General features: G+C 39.6%; 2 protein-coding genes across 7 annotated transcripts; one reads left to right on the top strand and one right to left on the bottom strand.

Annotated features, from left to right (window-relative positions):
- The first annotated feature begins 307 nt into the window (after positions 1-307).
- On the top strand, positions 308-12,287 carry elavl1a (ELAV like RNA binding protein 1a). Of its 6 annotated transcripts, none has more exons than XM_028565395.1 (7): positions 308-437; positions 2,149-2,208; positions 4,498-4,678; positions 5,136-5,239; positions 5,820-5,973; positions 6,086-6,311; positions 9,332-12,287. In XM_028565395.1, exons 2-7 carry the CDS (start codon positions 2,173-2,175, stop codon positions 9,654-9,656), a joined length of 1,026 nt encoding a protein of 341 aa, XP_028421196.1. In that variant the 5' UTR covers positions 308-437; positions 2,149-2,172; the 3' UTR covers positions 9,657-12,287. The 6 variants fall into 6 exon arrangements, with proteins under 6 accessions (XP_028421196.1, XP_028421194.1, XP_028421193.1 ...); XM_028565393.1 differs by having other exon boundaries at positions 5,820-5,982; XM_028565392.1 differs by having other exon boundaries at positions 4,486-4,678.
- A 2,198-nt stretch (positions 12,288-14,485) lies between these two features.
- slc1a8b (solute carrier family 1 member 8b) lies at positions 14,486-22,894 on the bottom strand. Its single transcript, XM_028566377.1, has 11 exons — positions 22,763-22,894; positions 21,648-21,727; positions 20,825-21,040; positions 18,640-18,682; positions 18,317-18,530; positions 17,110-17,209; positions 16,188-16,421; positions 15,849-16,043; positions 15,610-15,744; positions 15,374-15,510; positions 14,486-14,628 (listed from the first exon to the last, which is right to left on the bottom strand). Exons 1-11 carry the CDS (start codon positions 22,892-22,894, stop codon positions 14,486-14,488), a joined length of 1,629 nt encoding a protein of 542 aa, XP_028422178.1.
- Positions 22,895-23,396: the final 502 nt, after the last annotated feature.

The raw sequence follows: 23,396 nt of genomic DNA, 5'->3' as shown, positions 1-23,396 counted from the left end.
ACTGCATTGTTTATTCCAATTAGCCTAAAGTAGGCTATACATATTTCCAATAAAATGCTTATAGCTAACATTGTTCTCCATGTTATTACAATTCCTTACAAACTGAAAAGGATCTATACAATTGTTTCAAATCTAATACCATGCTCTTTTGGTGTTATAGGTATCCTCAGTTTCTGAATGAACTCTGGCAGCAGCATGTTTAGCTCTATTTTAGGATTGCATGTTGATATCGGTTGATATGGATGGATGTTGACCACGCTGTCTCTTCTGCAGAGGCGTGGCTTGGCGCGAGTGGGCGTGGTGGGCTTTGTCACGTAACGTTAGCTCTTTCTCCCTCGGTTTCTCCACTACGTAAGGCTGACTTGGAGGGAAGTGAACGTCGCTAAGAAAAGAAAAAAATAGGAGAAGAGAGCTGAAACAACTACCCCCAAAAGCTGGTAATGCGTAAAATGTTGAGAAATGTTACCCGAAGCTTCTCAGATGTGTGCTCTGATATTTCGATACGTGCAGGTCAGTCAAATGCGAATGACTGCCATGCCGCTCTTGCGGGCCTTGGAGCCGTCGGTTAGCTAACGGTGGCTAACGCAAGCCTCCGTGGCCTGTTAGCAGGCCGCTGGGGTTTAGGCGCGGGGACTGAAATGCTTTCATCCGACGCTCTTCAAAATAGGGTCACGATGCTTTACGTTAGCTAACCTGCAAAGACACCGCCACGTAATGTATACCTTCTTAGCTACGTAAAGGAAGTATGTGCGTGTGTATGCAATGAAGTGTAAACCAGTAATATTGTTCCCTGTTTTTGTCGAACCTTGTGGAACACATGTTTACCCTTCTCATCAGAGTGAGCATGCAGCTGGCTAACCTGCTAATGCTAGCTAATAACATTAACGCTAATCAGGCCTCTGCATATTTCCCGAGTTAAAGATCATCTCGCGAATTGCTGTGCTCTTGACCGGTAATTAAAAACAAAAGTGAACGTTTAAAACGTAGTTTGTGGTTGCAGAAGACAACGTTATGCTGTTTCTTCGGTAATTTAAATGTTCGCCATCATAAGTGGCCAAATGTGTGACGTTAACCTGAAGGCAATGTCGCCCCAGTACTGAAGTACAGGAGAAAATATCACACCCACATTCTGAAGGGTGTTCATCCAGAGAAAGCGCGTTAATTTGTGAGACACAAGTTAATACTTCTATACTTTGTGGTTACTCACTCAAATACTGTACGTCTATATTCTGACCTAACGTTACCCCTCATACCACAGCTCCAATCTGACACGCCTCTTTCCACTGGATAACCTAGCTAATCAAAATACTAGCACACTAGATTGGTTTTCCACAAGGACTGGTGCTCATTACTTTAAACTGTATATCAAAGTAACCGAAATATACTGCATTTATTCTCGTCTGGGATAATTCATGTATGCATCATCAGTTTACTCTTTTTGTTTCCATTAAATTAAGGGGTGCAAGACAAAATGGCTGGCAACCTTTTGTTAATCTCCAGTTTTTTTTTTTTTTTTTTTTTCTAACAATTTGACCATCACATGAGACTGATGTCCTTGTTTAGCTGACCTGGCTAGAGCTAACATCCAGAAAAGTCAGTACTGCATATCATATAAGCCAGCTTTAGCTGCCAGGTTAGATGCTGGCTAATTTCGTGATACACAGTTAGTTTTTGTTGTGGATTACAACGGATGTGGCTCATAACTCCAGAGAAATGGTAAATGACAAGTTCTCAAGCCCCGTTCACTCAGCAACATATAGTAAATGATGTAAGCGTGCAAAAATACACACAGCAAAACAAATTGATTGCTAGAGAAATAAGGCAGTAGTAAACTACACCAAACTTGTTGGAACTTAAAACATAAAGGCACAATTCAACTGGAAGAGCCTTTTTAAGCTCTGTAATAGTGATCTGGGATATCTGCCCAACTTTTTTTATATGGCCCCTCGAAGAGTTAGGAACCATGTGGGACTTTTACATACAATTCTGGTGATGTTGTGTTTTTGCTTCTTAAAGCAGGTGTTTGTCACCCATCTGGTTGTCAAGTGTATAACCTTTTTAATGTCATCTTCTTCAAGCAGTTTGCTTGTTTGCTCACTGCCACGTTGACCAAGTTGTTTTGTTTTTGTTTGTTTTTTTCTTTTTCAGCCGCAGGAGCAGTGAAGTGTCTTCATGGCAATTCGTCGAGGACACATTAAGTACTTGAAAGTGAGTATAAGATCTTGGCTCCCATTTCAAACAACGCTGCAGTATGGGACCTTATCAACTAGGGATGCACCAAAATGAAAATTCTTGGCCTAAACCGAAAACCGAAAAAGAGGAAACCAAGACCGAAAGAAATTATGCCAATTATTAGTACCATTGCATTTATGGCTATGACTGTGTACTAACTTTACTAAAATCAAGGAATTGCAATTGTATAAATTAATATTAAAGTTTAATTAAAAAAAATATGGCTACAATCGGATAGTCACATACAGTATATAGTAGCCTAAGAACAGAATAGCTTACCTATTATTCTTGTTGTTGGCCTGGATCATTTCTCGTGCGCCCTGCTTTATTTCCGCATCCAAGTAATGGTCTTTGTTACGCGGATCAAGTACAGTCGCGATGAAGTGCAGAGGATCCGAATAGATCTCACTGAAACGTGTGCTGACAGACTCTAAGAGCGTACTTTTCATTGTTTTCACTCCGTGGTCCGTCTCAAGCTCTTTGCTTAGGAGACGCTTTGCAGGTGGAACAGCTACTGACACACGTGCAATTCGTGGTTTCTGTTTGCGTTATCACAACATTTCGGCCGTATTGTTTCGGTGATTAAAGTATTTCGGCCAAAAACTTTCTGAATTTTCGGTGGCCGAATATTCGGTGCATCCCTATTATCAACTAATTGTTGTTGACAAAGAATTGAATGCTAAAGTCCTGTTATATGGTAGCAAGAGATTTGGCTGTCTTTTGGTTGACCCAATATAAAGTTTGACTTCCAACTGAAAATTGGACAGAGCCTTGTTATAAATTTGTAAAGGATGTCACGACTGTACACAGTGATCTCTTAATTTGCTGGTTTGAGATTTGAAGTGAGACGGCATTAAGAGAAATTAAAAACACTCCCGCATACCAGCTCCCACCAGCTATGCCCATGTTTACTGGATTAATACAGGACTCTCATTCATCCTCTCAAACAGTGTATCTTACCCACCAGAATACACAATCACAACCCTTCTGTTGCATGAATGGACCTCTGTCAGGTTCACCACCAGACTGGTTCCCTTTTCAGGCCTGATCCCATTTCAGCCACCACAGAAGCAGCTATGTAAAAAGTATTTTGAATTCCGGTTCCATTCTAGTTGTGGGAACTTAACATTGTTAATAAACCAATTTAAACTGGTTATCAGACTCGGCTGCAGTTCATTTGGTGTTAAAAGAGTTTCTTGTGTTTCATTGTTTAAATTTCAAATTGCCGTATTGTAAGCCACTACATTGAAACTAATTTGCAGCTTAAATCCAGTCACATGCTTGTGTAATATAATTCATTACCATTGTGTGGCTTTTAACCCTTGGTTTTCTGTTGCATTGAAAACTAATTACACTACACAGACACTCTTATCCCTTGACGACCAGCAATACCAAGAATTACTTTTTTCATTTCCACCACATTTTAAGAACAGTAAAGATTAGGTAAATTAGATTAATGGTGGTTTAAACAACTGTGGCACAATTGAAATTTTTAAACCCAGAGCCTGTTTTTTGTATTTACTCAATCAGTGTGACTGATGTTTGAGTTTAATGGAATGGATGAAGATAAGTCACACAGAGGTGGAAAAGGCTTTGAAAAGTACCATTTCTGGAGTAGAGTTAGTTTTGCACATGAACTAACTTCCAGTCCCTGTTTCCTAAGTTTTGAATGATAATTCTGTGTACTTTTTATGAATTAACTTAATGCTGGAGAGATTAACCACAAACGTTCTCATTGTTTTTAAAGAGTGGTGGGAATTATTTATTTTTTAATCAAGATATTTTATTAAATGTAGTTTTTCTGTTCAGAATGCATGCACTTTTTTTTTTTTTTTTTTTTTTTTAAATCGTACAGCAACATTTTAAGACACGTACAGTGCTTCAACTGATTATTTACATTATGGATTAATCTGCTAAATGATTATCAATTAATTGATTAACTAGTTTTATCTATAAAATCTTGGAAAAAAGTGAAAAAGACCCACTGTTGATTATCAGAGCCAAAGGTGACATTCAAATGGCTTGTTTTATTCCACCAACAGTTGAAAATGCAAAGATTTATTAAGATTACTATCATATATGAAAAAGAAAAGCTGAAATCATCACAGTTTTAAGAAGTGGGGACCAATAAGTATTTGGCTTTTTTTGCTTGGAAAAATGACAAGCAATTAGTCGATTTTCTGTCAATCAATTGATCGGCTAATCGCTCTTGTTCTGTGTACTTACCTTGCTTTGTGTTTCCCGGCCCACCTGACCGACCTGCAGGAGGTGTATGACATGTCGAACGGTTATGAAGACCACATGGGAGGGGACGAGGGGAAGGACGCCAAGACCAACCTGATAGTGAACTACCTGCCTCAGAGCATGTCGCAGGATGAGCTGCGGAGCCTCTTCAGCAGCATCGGGGAGGTGGAGTCTGCCAAGCTGATTCGAGACAAAGTCGCAGGTATGCTACACTCTGAAGCAATGAGACCTGTGACAGACCAGATGGACGCTTAAACACAAGATTTTGTTTTACATGGCAAAGGATTTGTGTAACCTCTGACTATATCAGTGGTGGTTCAGCTTTATCCAAAGACCTTTTATTGGCAGGATATCTACTAAAGGCCTGTTTTCTGGCTCCTCGGTGATTTTTTTTCTTTTCTTCTCTAATGTAATTTTTATTTGAAAGACGTTCCAAATTGATTTCCTGTTTGAGTTGGGTTGTAGTTTGCTCAGTTTTTCCACCACCATAGACTTGTTTTTATTACAACCAGTCCTGTAGTCTCTTTGTTTGTTTACACTAGCATGCAATGTTAAGATTTGTTTTTGTTTTTAAATATTTATTTGTTTGCAGATTTTTTTGAACTATACAACGTTTTTTTTTTTGTTTTATTTTATTGTTTTCCTTTTTTTTTCTCTAGGCCACAGTTTAGGGTACGGATTTGTTAACTATCTTAACCCTAGTGATGCAGACAGAGCTATCAGTACACTGAATGGACTAAGGCTACAGTCCAAAACTATCAAGGTAACGTGCAATAAGGTGTTCTACAATTCTCAAACCAAAGATGTCATGTCATATAACTCCTGTGGCTCCTGTGCTGTCAGCTAACTAGCTAGTACATGTCAGCCCGAGGAAGTGATACTGCTTTTACAGCTCACTTACTGCCCTATCTGACATGTCTGAGTTTGATTTTAATTTTACTTATTTTATTTGACACATTCTCTCAAATTCAATGTATTTCATGTATGTAGTTCTTCAAAAAGTACCTTTTTGATCAGTTGGATTTCGTTTTGTTGTTGTTGCTGTAATGTTCTTTTATGCCTCTCATTTTTGCTCTGACCAAATGACTTAATACTTAAAACCACTTATCAGATCGTTATATTCTGTTTTCTTTTATAGTCCAACATTTTTTTTTTTAATAGACAAACTCATTCAGATGAATTAGAGTGTAACTTATAAAAACACCTGATATAATTGCTTTTGAAAATCCAAGAAATTGATAGATTTAAGTACTAATTTTGATAATAGATTTTTTTTGTTACTTTGTTTTCTACATGTGTATCAGTGGAGTTTTAATCAGGCACTTGTTGCTTCCTGTTGCTAGGTTTCATACGCACGACCCAGCTCTGACACAATAAAGGATGCCAACCTGTATATCAGCGGCCTGCCAAAGGCCATGACCCAGAAGGATGTTGAGGACATGTTTTCACGTTTTGGCCGCATCATTAACTCCCGTGTACTTGTTGACCAGGCCACAGGTACGACAGGTGAATGACTTCCTTACTTTTCAAGAATTCTCTTTAGTATATTGCGCCTAGTTATGTTTCTTGTATCAGAATAGGCAGTCACCAGCTCCTCTGTTGTACCCAGGCTCATCCCGCGGGGTGGCTTTTATCAGGTTTGACAAGCGGGCAGAGGCAGAGGATGCCGTCAAAAACCTGAATGGCCAAAAACCACCTGGATCCTCTGAGCCAATCACAGTGAAATTTGCTGCCAACCCAAACCAGGTCAAGAACACGCAGATCATCTCTCAGCTCTACCACAACCAGTCCCGACGCTTTGGAGGGCCCGTACACCACCAGGCACAGAGGTTTAGGTGAGCGAAGTTGTGAACGTTGACATACACTAAGTAGGACGAGCAATGCAATTAGTCAATGATTTTGTGACTCTGGTCTGAACCAGTACAGTATGGTTGCCATTGCTCTGTTCTTTGCAACTTTTAGACTTGTTATAGCTAAGTAATTGGTGATTAGGGCTGGGTATCGTTCAGAATCTTTCGATCTGGTGCCAATTTCGATACCTCAGTTTCGATACCGATTCCTAACGATACTTTTTTCGATAGCATATGTTTCAAAATCCATTTCAACATCAACAAAACACATTAAACGTAAAGCTTTTATTTTCCACTTTAATTGTGAATCAAAACAGTTTTATGGTAAAACTGCTCACTCAGAGTAACATTAATAAAAGTGCCTTGCCTTGCAAGCTCAGCCTGTCAGTCAGTCATCAGGGCAGAGAAACCACCGTTGTGGCTGCTTGTAAGAGGAAGTGTAACGTCAACAGCACCGCGACCACTTTCGGCTCGCCATTAATATCATATCACAGCTAGGGCTGTAGCGATACACTAATCTCACGATACGATACACGATATTCAGCTCACGATACAATATATATATCACGATATTCAGCCAATGATACGATTCGATACGATTCGATATAATTCAATACACTTACATAATTATGTATTGTATGTAATATTAAAGGGGGGCCGAGTGATTTTGGTGACATCTTGTGAGTGTTCCATTTACTTGGATTTAATTAATTGAACTGAAAACATCAATTACACAATATATGTCTCTGACTGGACAGAGAGTCTACAGCAGGGATCATAAACTACATTTTTTTCAGAATTTTTCTAAGCACTCTGGCGGCCGGACTTTCAAATAAAAGAAAATAAAATGAATTTATACCTAATACGCCTATTCTTTTTCACTTTCTTACTGAATTAATGCTTTTTTTTTATTTTATTTTTTTACATGTATTAGTGTGAGCAAACTCCTAAAAAACATGGAAACTCCCTAATGATAACTGGCTCTTTAACTAGAAAAAGATCTCAGACTAGGAGGCAGTTCACTGAGGAATGATGGTTAAAGTCTGTGATTATGGAAAAATTATTGTAGTATGCAGCATCCTGATTGGTGGAAAATGCTTGCAGAAAGAAAGGCTGTTGTCGGGTAAACATGTCACTGTCAAAGAGGCTGAAGCAAAAAGTTGAAGTGGAAAAGCCAAAAGCCCAGCTTTAATGATGAATGGACTGATAAGCAGACTATGCACTCGTCATGTATGCCTCATTTGCAATGAAGCGATGTCGTTGCAAAATAATACAACCAGCATCATCATCATCACTGAACATAACGATCGCGTCATTCACGTGCATATTAAGTAGCTCCAGATTGTCCGCTCTAGCGGAGGATTTGGTTTGTTAAGCCAGCAGTGAGGTTTACAAGAATTTGTCAAAATTTCCAGATTCCTGGCAACCTAAGATAAACAGTTAGATTACAAACCGACAACTTTTGTTTTAGCTTGTTTGTAAAAATTCGCTATTTGCAGAGTAGAGCTGTGTTTGTGTAAAACAGCGCGGTGGACTGAGCAGATTGAAATATCGCTTTCTACATGTTGATGCCGGTCTACACAGGTGAGTGCATTGATAAGTATTGACTTTCTACTCACGAAGGTTTAATTGTAGCCTATTTACAGAAAAGAGACAGCGTGAGTTCATCTGCCCCAGCGGCCATTGGCAACTCTGTATCGTTCCCAGTCAGGTGCTGCGTGTTTTAACCTTTAACACACACACATCTCGGCTCAGCTGTGTGTGTGTGTGTTTTAACGCACACACATCTCGGCTCAGCCGTGTGTGTGTTTTAACGCACACACATCTCGGCTCAGCCGTGTGTGAGGAGCTCGGGCATCGCTGTAGAAAATCCCGGCATGTGAATAGAGACGTAAATACAGGAGGGCTGGGTTTTTGCTCTAAATGCTTGAAATGATAAATAACAGAACACATTTTTTCCTCTTTTACATTTTGTGAATTCATGATTATTCTGCGGGCCAGACTAAAAGCTTTGGCAGAGGGCCGCCAGTTGACGTTGGCTGCTCTACAGCGACACTAGCGGCTGGCTGACCAAATCGCTCTTCCTGCAATGCGAACGGGGGTAAACACGGGGGATTTGAATGGGACAATATGCAGAGAGGACAGATAAGCTTGCGCTTACGCGCTCAGACGCTTTTGGAACCGAAATTTGGCACCGAAAGATAAAGAATGTTTTGGTACTCATAGGATTGGAGTTTTTTTCGATACCATAAAAGTATCGACGTTCGGTACCCAGCCCTATTGATGATAGCTTCTAACCTCTTAACCCTCATTTATCAACAGATAGTCAGTATACATAACACTAGCAAACACGTCAAGTCCCCTGTGAATATATTATAGCAGGAGAGTGCTTGTTGTTTTTTGTGTACCAAAACTCTGGCAGAGTTTGGTAAAAGTTTAACTTCCATTTTTTAGTTAAACACCAGAAAATAATGAAACCGTTGTGGAAAGAAACAGAGTTTGCATCAGGAGCAAAGGGAGGCCTGTTAGAACCAGCTTGGAAACCAGTGATTGAAACAGTTCTTAGATGTATCAGAAAGTACTGCCATGGCCAACTACGGTACCTTTTGAATGTGGTTCTGGCTCAATGAGAAACCTGCTTAGGTTTTGATGGAGGAGTTTTAAACATAAGTTGATGAACTAGAGCTGAAATAAGTCAATTAATCGTATTAATCACTTTTAGAGTAAAAAGTAAAAGTTCTAGCTTGGTTTTCTTAGTAAAAAAAAGAAGACATTTGAGCATGTCAACTATGGGAAATTGTGATGTGAAGGGCATTTTTTTAATTTCTATTTTTCCAGCATTTTTTAAACAATTGTAGAAAATAATTGACAAATTCGATATGGAAATCATTAGTTGCAGGTCATTATATTTTTAAAGAAACTGTTGTTCTAGTGACAGACTTTCACTTCTTTTGTTTCAGTGTCATTGATAAATCCACAGGTACTCTAAACCTTCTCTTTTCTAGGTTCTCCCCCATGGGCGTTGACCACATGAGCAGCATGGGAAGCGCCAGTGTTCCTGGGAACGCCACCTCCGGCTGGTGCATCTTCATCTACAACCTGGGCCAGGACGCCGACGAGAGCATCCTTTGGCAGATGTTCGGTCCCTTTGGCGCCGTCACCAACGTCAAGGTGATCCGTGACTTCAACACCAACAAGTGTAAGGGCTTCGGCTTCGTTACCATGACAAACTACGAGGAGGCGGCCATGGCCATCGCCAGCCTGAACGGCTACCGGCTCGGAGACAAGATACTGCAAGTGTCCTTTAAGACCAGCAAGGGCCACAAGTAGAGCGCTTGCGACAATCGGGTGTAGAGGAGAAATGGAAATGACCTGTGCCGAGCTTTTACAGCAGCGAGCAGAAGTATCAGTTTTATAAGTCTGGCACATCTGTTTGGTTTTAGTGTATTCAGAGTTAAACTCTTCTGCACCTTTGTACTTGTCTAAAGAGTGTCTAGGCAGATTTTTTTTTTTTCTTCATCTTTATACTCATGCTTGGAGCTTGAGGACACTCAGTAGTTTTAATTTTTAGTGAGGGGATGGAGAGGGCAAAATCCCATCATACCACCAAGATAACTTTTTTGAAAATTATCTAAAAAAACTAAAATTCTGTCCGTATGTGTTGCATGTATATGTGGGGACTAGATAAAGGAGACACGCAAACGGTTCTGAGCCGTGCACTAAAAAATACGGAGCATAAGGAAAGCCCTGCAAATTGTTCTCCAACTGTTTGTGTGTTTGTGGATGATTTAGTCTAAAGAGGGCGAGGAACAGTCTTTTGCTCGTTGCCAGTGGTTGTTTTCGTTTTGGAAAAGCTGTGCTCTGTTCTGGATCCTCGTCATAAGTAGAAATAGATGCCTTAAATTATCATCCAGTGGACACAGACCTACAATACCACTCACTGTCTCAAGTCAATCTAAGAGCAAAGCACTTTTAACCAATCTGCTTTAGGTTACTATGAATATCAGTCTTTTCCATGTTAATCTATGACTTTTGCTCAGCCTCCTACCAGGTTAACAAGTTTAAACATGACGAGCTCTGGAGGGAAATGTTTATGTTTAGATATCCCTGTGTATAGTGTCTTTTTGTTATAAGTTGTAATTCAGGAAAAGTCATGTAGAATATGAACCCCAGTCAATGAGTAGGGAATTAGATGGACCAAAGACAGGGAGAGATTTGATCCTATTACCACACAAGAATTCTCTGAGCAGATTTAAGGTAAATGTATACCTATTTTTTATTTTGAAGAGGTACTAAGGTTATATCTGACGCTGACTGAGAGTAACATCACTTTGGCTCAGTGTGCCGTTCGGTTTCTTTTTTTTTTCTTTTATTTGTATTTTTGTTAGGAACATTTTTTTTCTTTTTCTCTAAAGGCATATATTTCCATTTGTTACCATGTAAGTTACAAACTTGTTTTGATGAGTGCTTATCTCAATTGCTCAAGTTTGGAAAGAAATGAATGGCCTTTATTCATGATTTCAGTTTAGATTTGCTTTCTTTTGTTTGTTTCACATTGAGCATAAACCATTAAATTTTATTTCTTTTTGCTGAAAGTTTTGTTTGGTTTGTTTCTTTTTTATTTACATTTTTTTTAGATTTGGCATTTTCTTCTATTTGTTCTATTATTTTCTATTAGCAAATCTGCAGTGTTAATGAAAGGTCCCCGGTCAAGCAAACAGGCAGTTACAGAAAGTGTTTCCACTGGAGGCTTCTAAACGTCTGAGACAGGTTAACATTTTTTTTAAAAGAAACAATATACGGACCAATGTTAGTTGTTAGAGAAAATATTATTTAACCTGTACACAGACAATTGAAGGAAATGTATTGTCCTGAAGACATTTCATGAAGCAACTTTTCTAAGTTTGCCAGATAGACCGTTTGAACCATTCAAGAGCAACATAATTAGCATGTTATAGCTGTAGATTGGCACTTTGATACGGTTGTCTTTTAAGCAGTTTTGAGTAGAATCAAAGGCTTCTTTATTGACATCAGGCTCAGCAAATCTGCGTTCTGATACCTTGCTGTTTAGGGAGGGCGATTTTATATTTACAACACAAAATAAGTATACATTGTTCACTTGAAGATTTTGTCTTTTAGATCCAAACACATTGCTTTGTCTAGTGGGGATTACTTTTAACTAGTGAGGCTTTGTTTACTTATGTCACCCATTTAGAAACCATCGTTCATGTCATAGCTCATCTTTTAATAGTGATGAATTTGGTAGATTGTCTTGTTCTCCAAGGTGGGACCACTGAGAGTAACATTATAAAATCATTTTTGGCAACAGTACCTGCTCACACTTTTTAGGATTCGCTTTTAAAAAACCTTTTTCCCCCCCAGTAATAACTACCTTTCGCTTCATTAAATGCCTCTTTAATCTGTGCCCCTTCGGAAAAGAATATTCGCATAAGCTTCAGATTTTGTCAAAGTGCTTTTTGATTTAGTATTTTCATGTTATTTTTGTGTCACAATTCTTAACTTATCCTTAACTTTGTGCAATATTTTGTGACTTGCTTGCTCAAAGCAGGTAATACAAAGTTGTAGTCTTGGACTGTCATCTTTTTTTTATGATTTCCTTTTTCTACTGACGTTTTAGGTTACTGCTCAGTTTTTTTTCAGCAGTCTAGTTAGAATTGCATGAATGATGCAAGTGAATTTGTTTTCGGGCAGTCAGAATAAGCTGCATTCAGCCTTAATTTATAAGTGGGAATGGTGTATTTTACATCAGAAGAGGCGCAGGTAATTTATTTAACGATGTATGTGGTCATACTTGTTACTTATTGGAGTGTTTTTAATGGATCATTTTCAAAAACATTTTTGTTTTTCTTGGTTTTGAAGGACACTAAGTTGAAGTCCAGTAAATGTCTTCTAACATTGGATAATTTCAATAAAAACATGGTGGCTTTTCAGAGTTGAAAATGTCTCTTCAGAAGCTTATTGTGAATTTGCTGTAAGTGATTTCATTGACAAATGTACATACATGTGCATGCACAGTTTAAATTTAGCATGTTACTTAAGTCTGCATCGTTGTAGGATGAATATTTCCTATTTTACTCAGCATGCCAACAACTAAAAGTAGAAGTAAATTGGGGTAACACATCTAGTAATGTCAACTGGCCTTCAGCTGGTCACACAATAAAGGCCCAGTTATTACCTTCTGAGACCAGATGAGGGAGACATGTCTGCATATTTTCTCAACATAATTTACTGTAACGGACCCCACCATCAGCACTGAGTACATTTCCTGCAGCACTGTAAGTGGCTGTGTGTGTTTACTTACCACTTCATGTGGAATAAGTTAGTAAGGAGGCTGAACTGCCTTCACCTTAATAAAATATGAATACTATTTTAGACATATTTTCCATCATTAAGGTTATCAATAAGATGGCCCCACCAACTCTTTCAAATGTTTGGGGAAAAAGGGAGAATAGAAATGGTTATATTTATCATTTATAGTAACCTAGAAGTACTGCATGGCGTACACAGAACGCATAACTGGCCCTACTAAAGTTTTTTAAAAACATTTTTGCAGAATGAAGTCTAAAATAAAACTACTCGTTAACAGGACTTGTAGTACAGCAGGTTTTTTATTAGAAAACAACACACAATTCAAAGCACAGGTATAAAAACACATGATTGACTTACTAGCATAATGTAAATATGTTTTTTTTTTAAAGCTGCAGGAGGTAGAATTAAACTAGAATTTGAAGTAGAGTGGGACTTCTTCCTTCAGTTCTCCCTCTCCCCTCTCGGTCTAGCCTCATTAGGCAAACGGGCATGCACCGGCTTCAAACCGTAACGTTTACGAGTACTAATTTATTTCATTCAGAGGTGGTGTTATATAGCAGCGAATCTTTGAGAATATCCTGTTTTCACTGTAAAACCCTCTGAGATGACATACTATGAATTGAGGCTCTAGTTAGCTAATATAAACATGAACTTAAAATAGCTGCAGCCGTGAGCTACGGTTAGCAGAAGACTAAACTACTGACTCGTCTACCACGTTTCTGTTTCCTCTCAGACCAGCTCTGGCGTGTCCTCGTACAGATGGCAGCAGTAGGTTTAGACTTCTGGTCCTCGTAGCAGGCTGCTGCCATCTAAACAAGGAGACGCCCCAGGCTAAACATGGCAAATTAGCCGGTGTTCGTGCTAAGCTAAGGGCTAACTCCAGCAGACCAGCTCCCCGAACTGTTTTCACAGCAAATGTCTGTTCCCTGGACAATAAACTGGACTGCTTTTTTTTAACACAATTTCGTTAACAATAAAAGTCTCGTATCTAATAGTTTAGCCTTGAATTAGCTGCCATAAACAAAACACGCATTTGCATTGGCAGAACAGCCAATACGAACGCTCTCTCTCTCTGAAATGATTTGTGATTGGCCAAAGTCTCCCGTCACGGGTAGATTTACTAAACTGACTACACAGCCAGGAGGAGATTCAGAAGTCTAGTTTTCTCTCAGACCACTTGAATTACAATATCCTAAATGATTATTATGGACATTTTGCCCAATTATCCAAAAATAAAGTGCCTCCCCCAGCTTTAATGTTGCTTTAATATCAATATCTATCCACAAATGCCTTGTCTAATATAAAGGTTCACTTCAACAAAATAAATGTGCTCCTTGTCAATCAGTTTTTGTTTACTTTCAAGTCTTTCAAGTTCTCAGAATTATAGTCAATACTGAGATCATGTTAAGGCAACTCAAAACCTTGATTAAACATTAGGACAGGCCTACTGTGAATGTCTAAGTGTCACAGCTGACTGATAAACGCTAATCTCTATCTAATGCGTGTCATTGCAACACATCATGTCTGCAGGTGCAGTCTGTTTAAGATTTAGGTTACATGTGAAACTTGTGCAATTCCTCACAGTCAAAAATTGAATGGAGACATACTGTATATCAAGTAATGAAGGTCTTTGTTTTCGGCATGGCACAGGCGAAATCCATTTAAGCCGCTAAACAATGACACCACAATATACTCAAACTTTGGTCTCATTTAGAACCGAAACCTAACACAATTGTATCCAAACTGGATTATTTCTGGCCTCAGATGATGGTCCCTTTGATCCAAAAAAAAAAGGCAGTATCCCTTGCTCTCTGTCCTGTAGAAGTGTCTCATACTTGGCAGAGGTTGTAGCAGGCCACAGGTTTCTCCAGCACGTTGTCTCCATCCACCTCATACACATAATCGCAGCGGTGCGTGATCAGAGGAGCATCGGACATTGCCACGCTCTGATTACCAAAGGAGATTACTGTGTCTCTCTGTAGGAAGAAGTCACCAACAGTACAGTTATCTAAAAGTAGTAAAAGTAGTAGAATTACATGAGTTTATAAAATGGCCGTGAAATTGAATGATGAGGTACGAAAGATATCCTCTATAATTAGCATTTTCTTACATACTATTCACAATTTTAACATGTGAATGTAAAATAAGTAACTAAAGTAAGGTGAACATGGTGCGTTATTAGGGCGCCCACTGCAGTTCTAGGCAAGACCCGCCCTACGAAGCAGCCCGATTGGTTGAGGTCAGGCATTGACCTCGAGTAGTTAAGGTTAGGATAGCCGATTGGTCAGGGGATAGGACCTGAACAAATTGGGTTCAGTTACCTCGCGCAAGCATAGACGCCTGGCCAACCGTAACGCGCAAATGCTATTGAAGGGCGGGTCTTGCCTAGAACTGCAGTGGGTTCCATAATAACGTCAACATGGTAGACATTATTATACCTGTTAAGCATCAGCATGTTAGCTTTGTCATTGGGAGCTTGACACATGTTGACCTTAGGTTTCACTGTATTACATCCTCATAGAGCTGCTAGCATGGCTGTAGACTCCCAAGTCTTGTTTACCCAAAATGTATCTTTTTGATAGTTGCTTAATATTTAATGTTTTAGAGAAATACCTAAGATTTTAAATCATGTTTCCGGGGGCTTTAAATCATCACACGTGCATGTGCACTGTAACCTGAACAAAAATAAATAGTCCTCCTTACCCGATTAGGGCCACCTCCGTTTTCTGCATTAGATGGGGTAGGAGTTGCACCATTATTGGCTGCTTTCTCAAAGTCCTTCCGACATAAATGAGCCATAATCCCAGCAGCTAAGGCATCACCAAGAACATTGATCATAGTCCGGAACCGGTCACTGAGAATGAGAGGAGATAAATAATTCACACATTGCCCCAACAGCCCCTTTAAGAACCACTTATGCTGTATATAGAAGAATCATTTTTGTGGGACTTACAGAACCCAATCTATGGCCACAATCAGCGAGATGTCAGCAGGCGGCAACCCCACAGAGGTCAGGACAATCACCATGGTAACCAGACCCGCCTGAGGTATCCCAGCTGCCCCGATGCTGGCTGCTGTCGCCGTTATACTGATGAGACAAGAGCCGGGATGTTAGAGATGTAAAATAAATAAATTGGTTCTCAACACAAATAACTAACCATGGGAGGATAACGAGCTCAGTGTTTATCTCACCTAATAGTGACCAGCTGACCAAAGTCCAAGTCATACTCATTGACCTGGGCGATAAAGATGGCCGCCACTGCCTCGTACAGGGCAGTCCCATCCATGTTGATGGTAGCTCCCACTGGCAGCACGAAGCGAGCGATCTGCCGGTCCACTCCACAGTTCTCCAAGAGACACTTCATGGTGATGGGCAATGTGGCTGAGCTGCAGAGGGAGAGAACAAGAGGAAATGGTCAAGTCAGAGTACATGAGCAACTAGAACTGGTAGGATGTCCTTACAGTACATACTATTAAGATTTAAAACGAGAAAACCAAGACGCTGGGCTACATCTACCAAAAATATCTTACCTGGATGATGTGGCCAGTGCAATGACGAGAGCCTGCAGCAACCCTCTGATGTAGGTGAAGGGGTTTTTGCGAGTGAAGAAGAAGTAGAAGGCAGGCAGCAGGATGAGGCCGTGCACAAACAAACCACACAGGACCGTGATGAAGTACATGCCCAGCTTCTCTCCCAGGTGGGCCGGGTCGTGCATGTCCAGGATCTTCCCTGCCACCAGGAACACAATGCCAAAGGGGAAGTACCTGCATGGAGGCGAGAAGAGAATTCTTTGTTTCACACAATTTTTTTCAACACAACCTCAAGACTACGACACCCTGCATTTCAACAGTAATAATGTTTTCCCGAATTTGGTGTGGAAGAACTTGACTAGCCTTACCATAACCCCATCCAACTCCTTTGGGATTAATTGGATTGCAGACTGTGTGCCTTATCTGTCCTTCAATCAATGAATTAACATTTATTTATATAACGCTTTACAGCAACCAGCAGGTATCTAAGTGCTTTAAATCAAGGACAAGCCTTATCCTTCAGCATTAGTGACCGCCCTTACAAATGATCTTGGGACTGAATAGGAAATCCCTGTACTCAGGCTCTACAAAGACAAAGGCTGTTGAAGCAGCAGATAAATGCCTTTGGAAGGAGCTGTTCAAAAATCACATGTGGGTGTAATGTTCAGGTGTCCACATACGTTTGGCCGTACAGTGCATGAAGCTATCCCCACCAATTGTATTTATATTTAAGATTATTCAGCACTAATCTTATTTATGTCTCTTTGCTCCATTCAGTGTAATCCATGAGTTGACTCATCAGCTGTGAGAAGCAGTAAGGACACTTAACTCTACCCGAGTTGCTGTATGAGAGTTATTTTTAGATATAATCTGACACAGTCATCTATTTTTGAAAAGTGTTTGTGTAAAATTGCAATCTTACCACATGGCAGCGTTAATAATCTTCATGACGCACTCGTTGATGCACTGGCACACGTTCACTAATGGCGCCCCGCGTTCTCCCATCTTTCCCAGCAGCAGACCTGAGAACAGACGATACATTCACATGTGAGTTTGCAAGTACGATACCATTGTCTTACAAGTCACTCCTGATAAAGTGTTTATAATTACTTAATTAATCATGTATGCATAATCATTTACTAATGCTTAATAGATCAGATATTTGAGTCCCATCAGCTGGTTACCATGTCTGCAGTTAACCCGGTTAGTAAGTCATTAACAGTGGTGGAAATTAAGTAGGCTACATTTACTCCAGCACTGTACAATCCTTATCCCCATTCTCCACTACATTTAAGTAGAGCTGAGAGCTGTTGTCAATATTTACTTTCCAGATTCATGTTTTACATAAGATAAGTGGCAGCGTGCATTGTTAAATAGAAGATTAACTGGTTCTCAACCTTTTGGACTTGTTACCCCTTACAAAAAAGCAGTGTCTAGTTGGAACACCCTTGTCAGGTTTCAAATGTCTATGAGTTGTTACCAGTTCCACTCTCAGAAGTTTCAACAATGGCTTAAGGCCCAAAGAAGTAAAGTGATCCAATATTTCAAAAGAAAACCAAAAATGACAAACACTTTGTGTAGCAGAACTTAGTTTTTTCTTCTTCTTTCCTACCCCCATTAACCCTCTCATGACCCCTTAGATTTATTTTATGACTCTCTGGAGAGAACCCAACCCCTATGTTGGGAACCATCAGACTAAACTACCTAACTGTATAAACTCCATCACAACCAGCTGCAACAGCAAAATTCTGCTTACACTTGCATCAGAAACAATCTAACTACATGATATATTATATCAATTGCAGGGGCCATTTGATTTGATCTGCAAAATCAGTACACTTACTTTTAAAACGTATTACTATATCTTGTTATCTACAAAAAAAAGTTATATTGAAGTCAGTTAATCTTTCTGATACACTAAAGTGTCATGTTGGATAAACACCAGGATGATTTTTCACAACCTGGCAACCCAAAAGTTAATTCTTATATTGTACTTAATATAATAATAGGGATATATTAAGCACACTGACCTATAAGAAAACAGTAAGGATTATACCGGTACTTCAATAAATAATGGTTATGGTTTTGAGATGTTTTCTTTGATGTTCTGAGATGTGCTTTTGTCTTACCCATTGTGGCGGAGAAGATGACAATCCCCAGTACGTTCATGCCCTTGCTGGTGCTGGGGACGATTTTATACTTGATGTCGGGAGCAGGGGTGATCTCCAAGAAGACTGGGTGGCCCAGTTGAGGGTTGTGGTAGTCGGGCATGATATACACATAGTTGGCCTGAGAGTCTTTTACATCAGAGTTCTGTACAATCGGGAGCAGGTCCGTTCGGTACTGGAGTTGGATGAAAGAGAACAACCACATAGGTTTGTTAATACGTTAAATTAAATTAATGGACAGTATTTTACAATCCATTGCAAGTTTCCTCCTTTTGTCCACTCACCTGCTGAAAAGTTGCTTCAATTAGATTTGATGGGATCATGTTCCTATAAAATACAATATACAGACAAATATATCAGATAATGTCTGGACTTTGAGATAATTTCTTTTTGTTAAAATGGATTTTATAAAATTGGTGTCCAAAAACTATTATTCAGGAACCGGTATCAAATTCACAGTATCAAATTCACGGTATCGGTATCTGTATCAAAATGTTTTGAATGCTACCCAGTGCTCCACCTGACCTTTGTCTTACAGCAACGGATACAAACCAGCTACAGCTCACTAATAATAATCCTCCAGTAAGCCTGAGTGCACACACCAGACTGACGTCTTTATTGTACAGAGTGTAAAATTGCACAAGGACCTTCTGAGAAAGTGCAGGCTTAACAGATCACAATTAAGTGTCTCCCTATTCTTAGCCAACCTGCTGTGTAAAAGTGACACTGTTGTGGAAGCACATTTTTTTCCTTCCCCTTTTTTAAATTTGTTGCTAAAATGGCCTGCTGAAAAAAAGACTTCTAGATTCTGATGGTTTTTCTCATATGTAAAAAATGTATTAAGATGTTCTGCCATTTAATTTGTTTCTAATTTTTGTTTAAAAAAAAAAAGAAACTTTATTCGTTGAGAATTTTATAATTTCTGACTTTCCATTATTTATTTGTGAGAGCTATTATGTCAGCTCCCAGAGTCAAACTGATACCTCAAGATCGTGTGATTAGGGAGCTTCCTGTTCCCGAGAAAAAACACAGGAAGATCACAAGGTCAGAACTGGATTTGTACTGGATTTATTTGGTCTGTACTAGTTTTCTGTAGGTGGTAAAAGGGTATTACACAGCAAATCCTTATCATGAAAAACAACACTAATACTCTTCATCCATCATTGAGCGTGTTTATGTGTTGTTTTTTTATGTTTAACTTGCTAAAAATAACCTTTAGACTCCTTTCCCAATGCCAGAAAGTATTTTTTCCTTTTGTGTTACGTCCATTGTTACAAACGCGCCATTAAGTGTAAACTTTTCCCTCTCCTCTGCTCAGACTGAACGGAGGCAGCATGGAGGCCAGTGAAAATGTTACATTGGTTACTTATAATTAATTTGGTGTTTGAGCACTTCTTGGGCGAAAATGAACATATCTATCCGGGTGTCTTTTTTCCACCACAGCCAACCGGAGCTGGAGAGTCAATTGTCCTGGGAGTGAATGCCGATTGTATCCTTTCCCACTGCAGACAAAAGCCAGCTATTACTGGGTCTAAGTGGGTAATTTTGGCCAGTGGGAAAGGGGTATAAAACGATGGAGAGGGATAATCTGGAATCTCTCGATATACCCATGCCAGGAGGGGGATTTTCTCCATTTCTATGAAAGAAGTGAAGGTGGGAAATACTTTTTTTCCAGTCATCAGATCTTTTCCAAAAAATAGCAGGTACCCCAAGCATGTCATTATGTCTTTGTATTTTTTTCTAATGGGGAAATCTGCTTAATCCGCTTTTTTTACATGCAAAAAAAGAAAGAAAATCTGTTTACCAGGAAAGCCTGATTGTTTACTTTGACAGAATGCTGTACAGTCCTACAAGCTGCTCTAATGAAATGCTGTAGAGCATGAACATCTTAGAAGAGCCAATCTTTATTATGCTGTTTTTAGCTGTGCTAGTAGCAGGGCTCTCTTGGTCTGAAGGTCCACCACTTGGGCCAGACTGAAATATCTCAACAACTATTTAATAGATGGCCATGGAATTTAGTACACATATTCATGGTGCCCAGGGGATGAATCCTAATGACTTCAGTGATCCCCTGACATTTCCTTAAGCGCCACCAGCAAGTTAAAGTTTGCTCTTGGCAAGTGATATATGGCAAACATCTACAAGATGGATTGGCACCAAAGTTTATGTAGACATTCACGAACCCCACATGATGAATCACAATGACTTTGATAATTAACATTGTCATTGATAGCATTGTTAGCATGCTGACATTAGCACTTAGTTCAAAGCATTGCTGTGTCTAAGAGCAGCCTCACAGGGCCGCTATCATGGTTGTAAACTCTTGTTCGTCGTGGAAGGAAAGGAAGAATTATATTGACTCGTGTTAAGAGGTTTGATACAGAGCAGCATGTACAGCTGGTAGGGAAGGGACCCCATCACTATGTTTACTTTGTCAAAGAGTGAGCGTTTGGGTCTGTCAGCGTTTACCTGATGAGGTCCAGCAGAGCGTCCGCGGAGGTCATAACAGGCCCTGAACTTGCATGGTGGCCGTCTTTCTCTGAGCCCGTCCCCGGGTGAATGATGAGCACCAGCACGATGCCGACGATGACAGCGATGAAGGTGGTCCACAGGTAGTAGGTGATGGTCAGGACTCCCAGCCGACCACTTGCCCTCGTGTCCATGGCTGACAGGCCGGACATGAGACTGGATGGGAAAACAGGAGGATTAAAGCTCTGGTTAAAACTGTGAAATGCTTAGTTTTCAACTCATTTCAAAACAATGAATTAAAGAGTTGTATGCTTTATTAAAGAATTTGAGCGCATTTTGAAAACAAATCTTCCCAGACCAGATTAAAAATCGACATCTTGTCTGAATGCAGCATTACCCGTTGCCAAGTGAACAACCAGGATTACCCATGCCTCTCATATCTAAAGAAATATTCTCCCCCTCCAAAAAATATTTTGTATAATTAGTTTCCCCCTGTAACATTTGCACTCATAAACATATAACTTCTTTGAGAATGGAGCTTCAGATACATTTCTTATTACATACAGTATATTGCTTAATGAAACAATCTGTGTATATAAAAGGAATTCCAGGTGATATGACATGTATAAATAATAAAACTATTCTGTATGAGGAGTTTTCTATGGTTGATGCTGATGATAATCCTGTAATGACATGAGGATATTTATTAGATATATCAGAGGACTTCTCTGATCAGGGTAAGAGAGAATGTGACAGGTTTTATATACCAGCTTCAAAACAGCTGTTTGCGGTTGCATTTCACCTGAGTGAGGACTTCTCTTACCTGGAGGTGATGAGCGGCAGAATCAACATCTTTAACATCCTCATCAGCAGCTCTCCAGGGAAGGAGAAGTAGATCTTAGCCTGTGTGAGAGAGCAACACATGAAGCAAAGCTTATTTTGGACAGTAAGGACCAAATTACCTTAGCTAACATTCAAATCTAACAAAATGCTCTTTTAAATGATTTTCTTAAAACACTTTTTATGTGCCTCATTTGGGTGTAACTCATATGTTAATTCAACATATTAAAGACGTTGTTGTCCACATTCCCAACCGGAAGGTAAAACAACTGCTTTGCAAAGTCCCAGCAGATGCGCATGTCTTTGCTGCAATTTGCTATTTGTGTTTTACAGATTGTTTCTTTGCTCAGCAGATTTCGATGCTGTATGTTTTATGGGCTGCTGCCAGCTCACAAGGTTACATTGCTGAGCACACTGGACACTAATCATTGATTAAGCCTCTGCCAAAACACATATGCTATCTGGTCCATTTAGAGCATTTTACATCACAGTAATATAATATCAGGAGAATCCTTTAAACAGACATTTAAACATTTCTAAATGATTGGATGATAGAGAAAAACTTGCTCATGAATTGAAAGCAAAACACAAAAGAGTTTTATCATACAAATACCATATATTCTTTAAAACTGCAATGATTGTTTGACCAAGAGCAGAAACGAGCTCTAAACATAACACTGACATCAACTATTGAGTTCATATATAGTAATAGTTGCCTATTTATTTACACATCCAGCAGTTTCTGAGCAACATTCATTTGTTTGGCATTGTGTTGCTGGATGAATATGCTCTGTTTTGGTCTCCACCAACTACTGAGGGTAATGTATGGCAGCTAAATGCTACACTACTTTCACTGGCTAATTGTTAACTGTGTTTGTCTGATTTGACTATTACATAAGTGGCTTTAACCACAGTGTCAGTGCATGGCAGAAATGAGCAGGACAGACTGGCTGCTACTTCCCATCCTGAATATTGAGTTGATTTGCGCACTCTGTTAAAAGTACCACCACATTCTATTAAGGTAATACTGGATAATAGAAATCTGTAAGATCCAAAGCCAGTCACATTGCCTCCTGTTAATTTGCTATCCATCCATACCTGTGTGGAAAGGTTTAAGGACCTGAGGACAAATCCAAGCACACAGCCCGTCACTACAGCGAAGACGGAGAGTGTCAGCAGGCCGTTCCTCTTGCAGTAGTCCTTAATGTACGCCCTGGTTTTCAACGACATTATATTCTTTAACCAGTGCATTATAATTCAAGCTCGGTCCGTATGCCAGCAGACCCACCCTCCCCCCTGAGTGACTACAGATATCCGAATCTGAGTGAGTAAGGTCTATCAGTATGGATCCCCCAGGATCCGAGGCGGAGGACAGCTAGTGGATGTGATCAAATGTGGGTCCTGTCTCTCACACCGAGGAGCTCATCCAGACTGAGAGACAAAGTGTTGACGAACTGATTCCTGGTAAAGCATTGCCTAAAAGGATTATCCCTATCCCATGCATACAGAGACTTCCACACAGCCACTCAGGCTTAGAGGCTCAGCACTGATTAGCTCATAGCTCATTATGAGTTATTACTACCCACACCTATGTTTTCCTATTCGTGAGACAATTGCTTGCTCTTTGACCTCTGTGACTTGCAACACATACTATTGCTAACATGTATGTTGTACATCCTCCAATCAGTCATGTTTTGGGTTGATTAACTAATTAGATGACAATCACAAGATA

The sequence above is a fragment of the Perca flavescens genome, chromosome 20 (assembly GCF_004354835.1).
Source record: "Perca flavescens isolate YP-PL-M2 chromosome 20, PFLA_1.0, whole genome shotgun sequence".
NCBI lineage: Eukaryota > Metazoa > Chordata > Actinopteri > Perciformes > Percidae > Perca > Perca flavescens.
This window is presented reverse-complemented; position numbering and strand designations above follow the sequence as displayed.

What these genes read in the sequence shown, in the direction of transcription:
- elavl1a (XM_028565390.1), top strand. Translation starts at nt 2,173, where the DNA reads ATGGCAATTCGTCGAGGACACATTAAGTACTTGAAA. An exon ending in TACAGTCCAAAACTATCAAG is followed by an intron (nt 5,240 to 5,819) that starts GTAACGTGCAAT and finishes TCCTGTTGCTAG; the next exon opens with GTTTCATACGCACGACCCAG. An exon ending in CCAGGCCACAGGTACGACAG is followed by an intron (nt 5,983 to 6,085) that starts GTGAATGACTTC and finishes TGTTGTACCCAG; the next exon opens with GCTCATCCCGCGGGGTGGCT.
- slc1a8b (XM_028566377.1), bottom strand. Translation starts at nt 22,894, where the DNA reads ATGTCGTTGAAAACCAGGGCGTACATTAAGGACTACTGCAAGAGGAAC. An exon ending in GCTCTGCTGGACCTCATCAG is followed by an intron (nt 18,683 to 20,824) that starts GTAAACGCTGAC and finishes TGTATTTTATAG; the next exon opens with GAACATGATCCCATCAAATC. An exon ending in ATCTAATGCAGAAAACGGAG is followed by an intron (nt 14,629 to 15,373) that starts GTGGCCCTAATC and finishes TCCTACAGAGAG; the next exon opens with ACACAGTAATCTCCTTTGGT.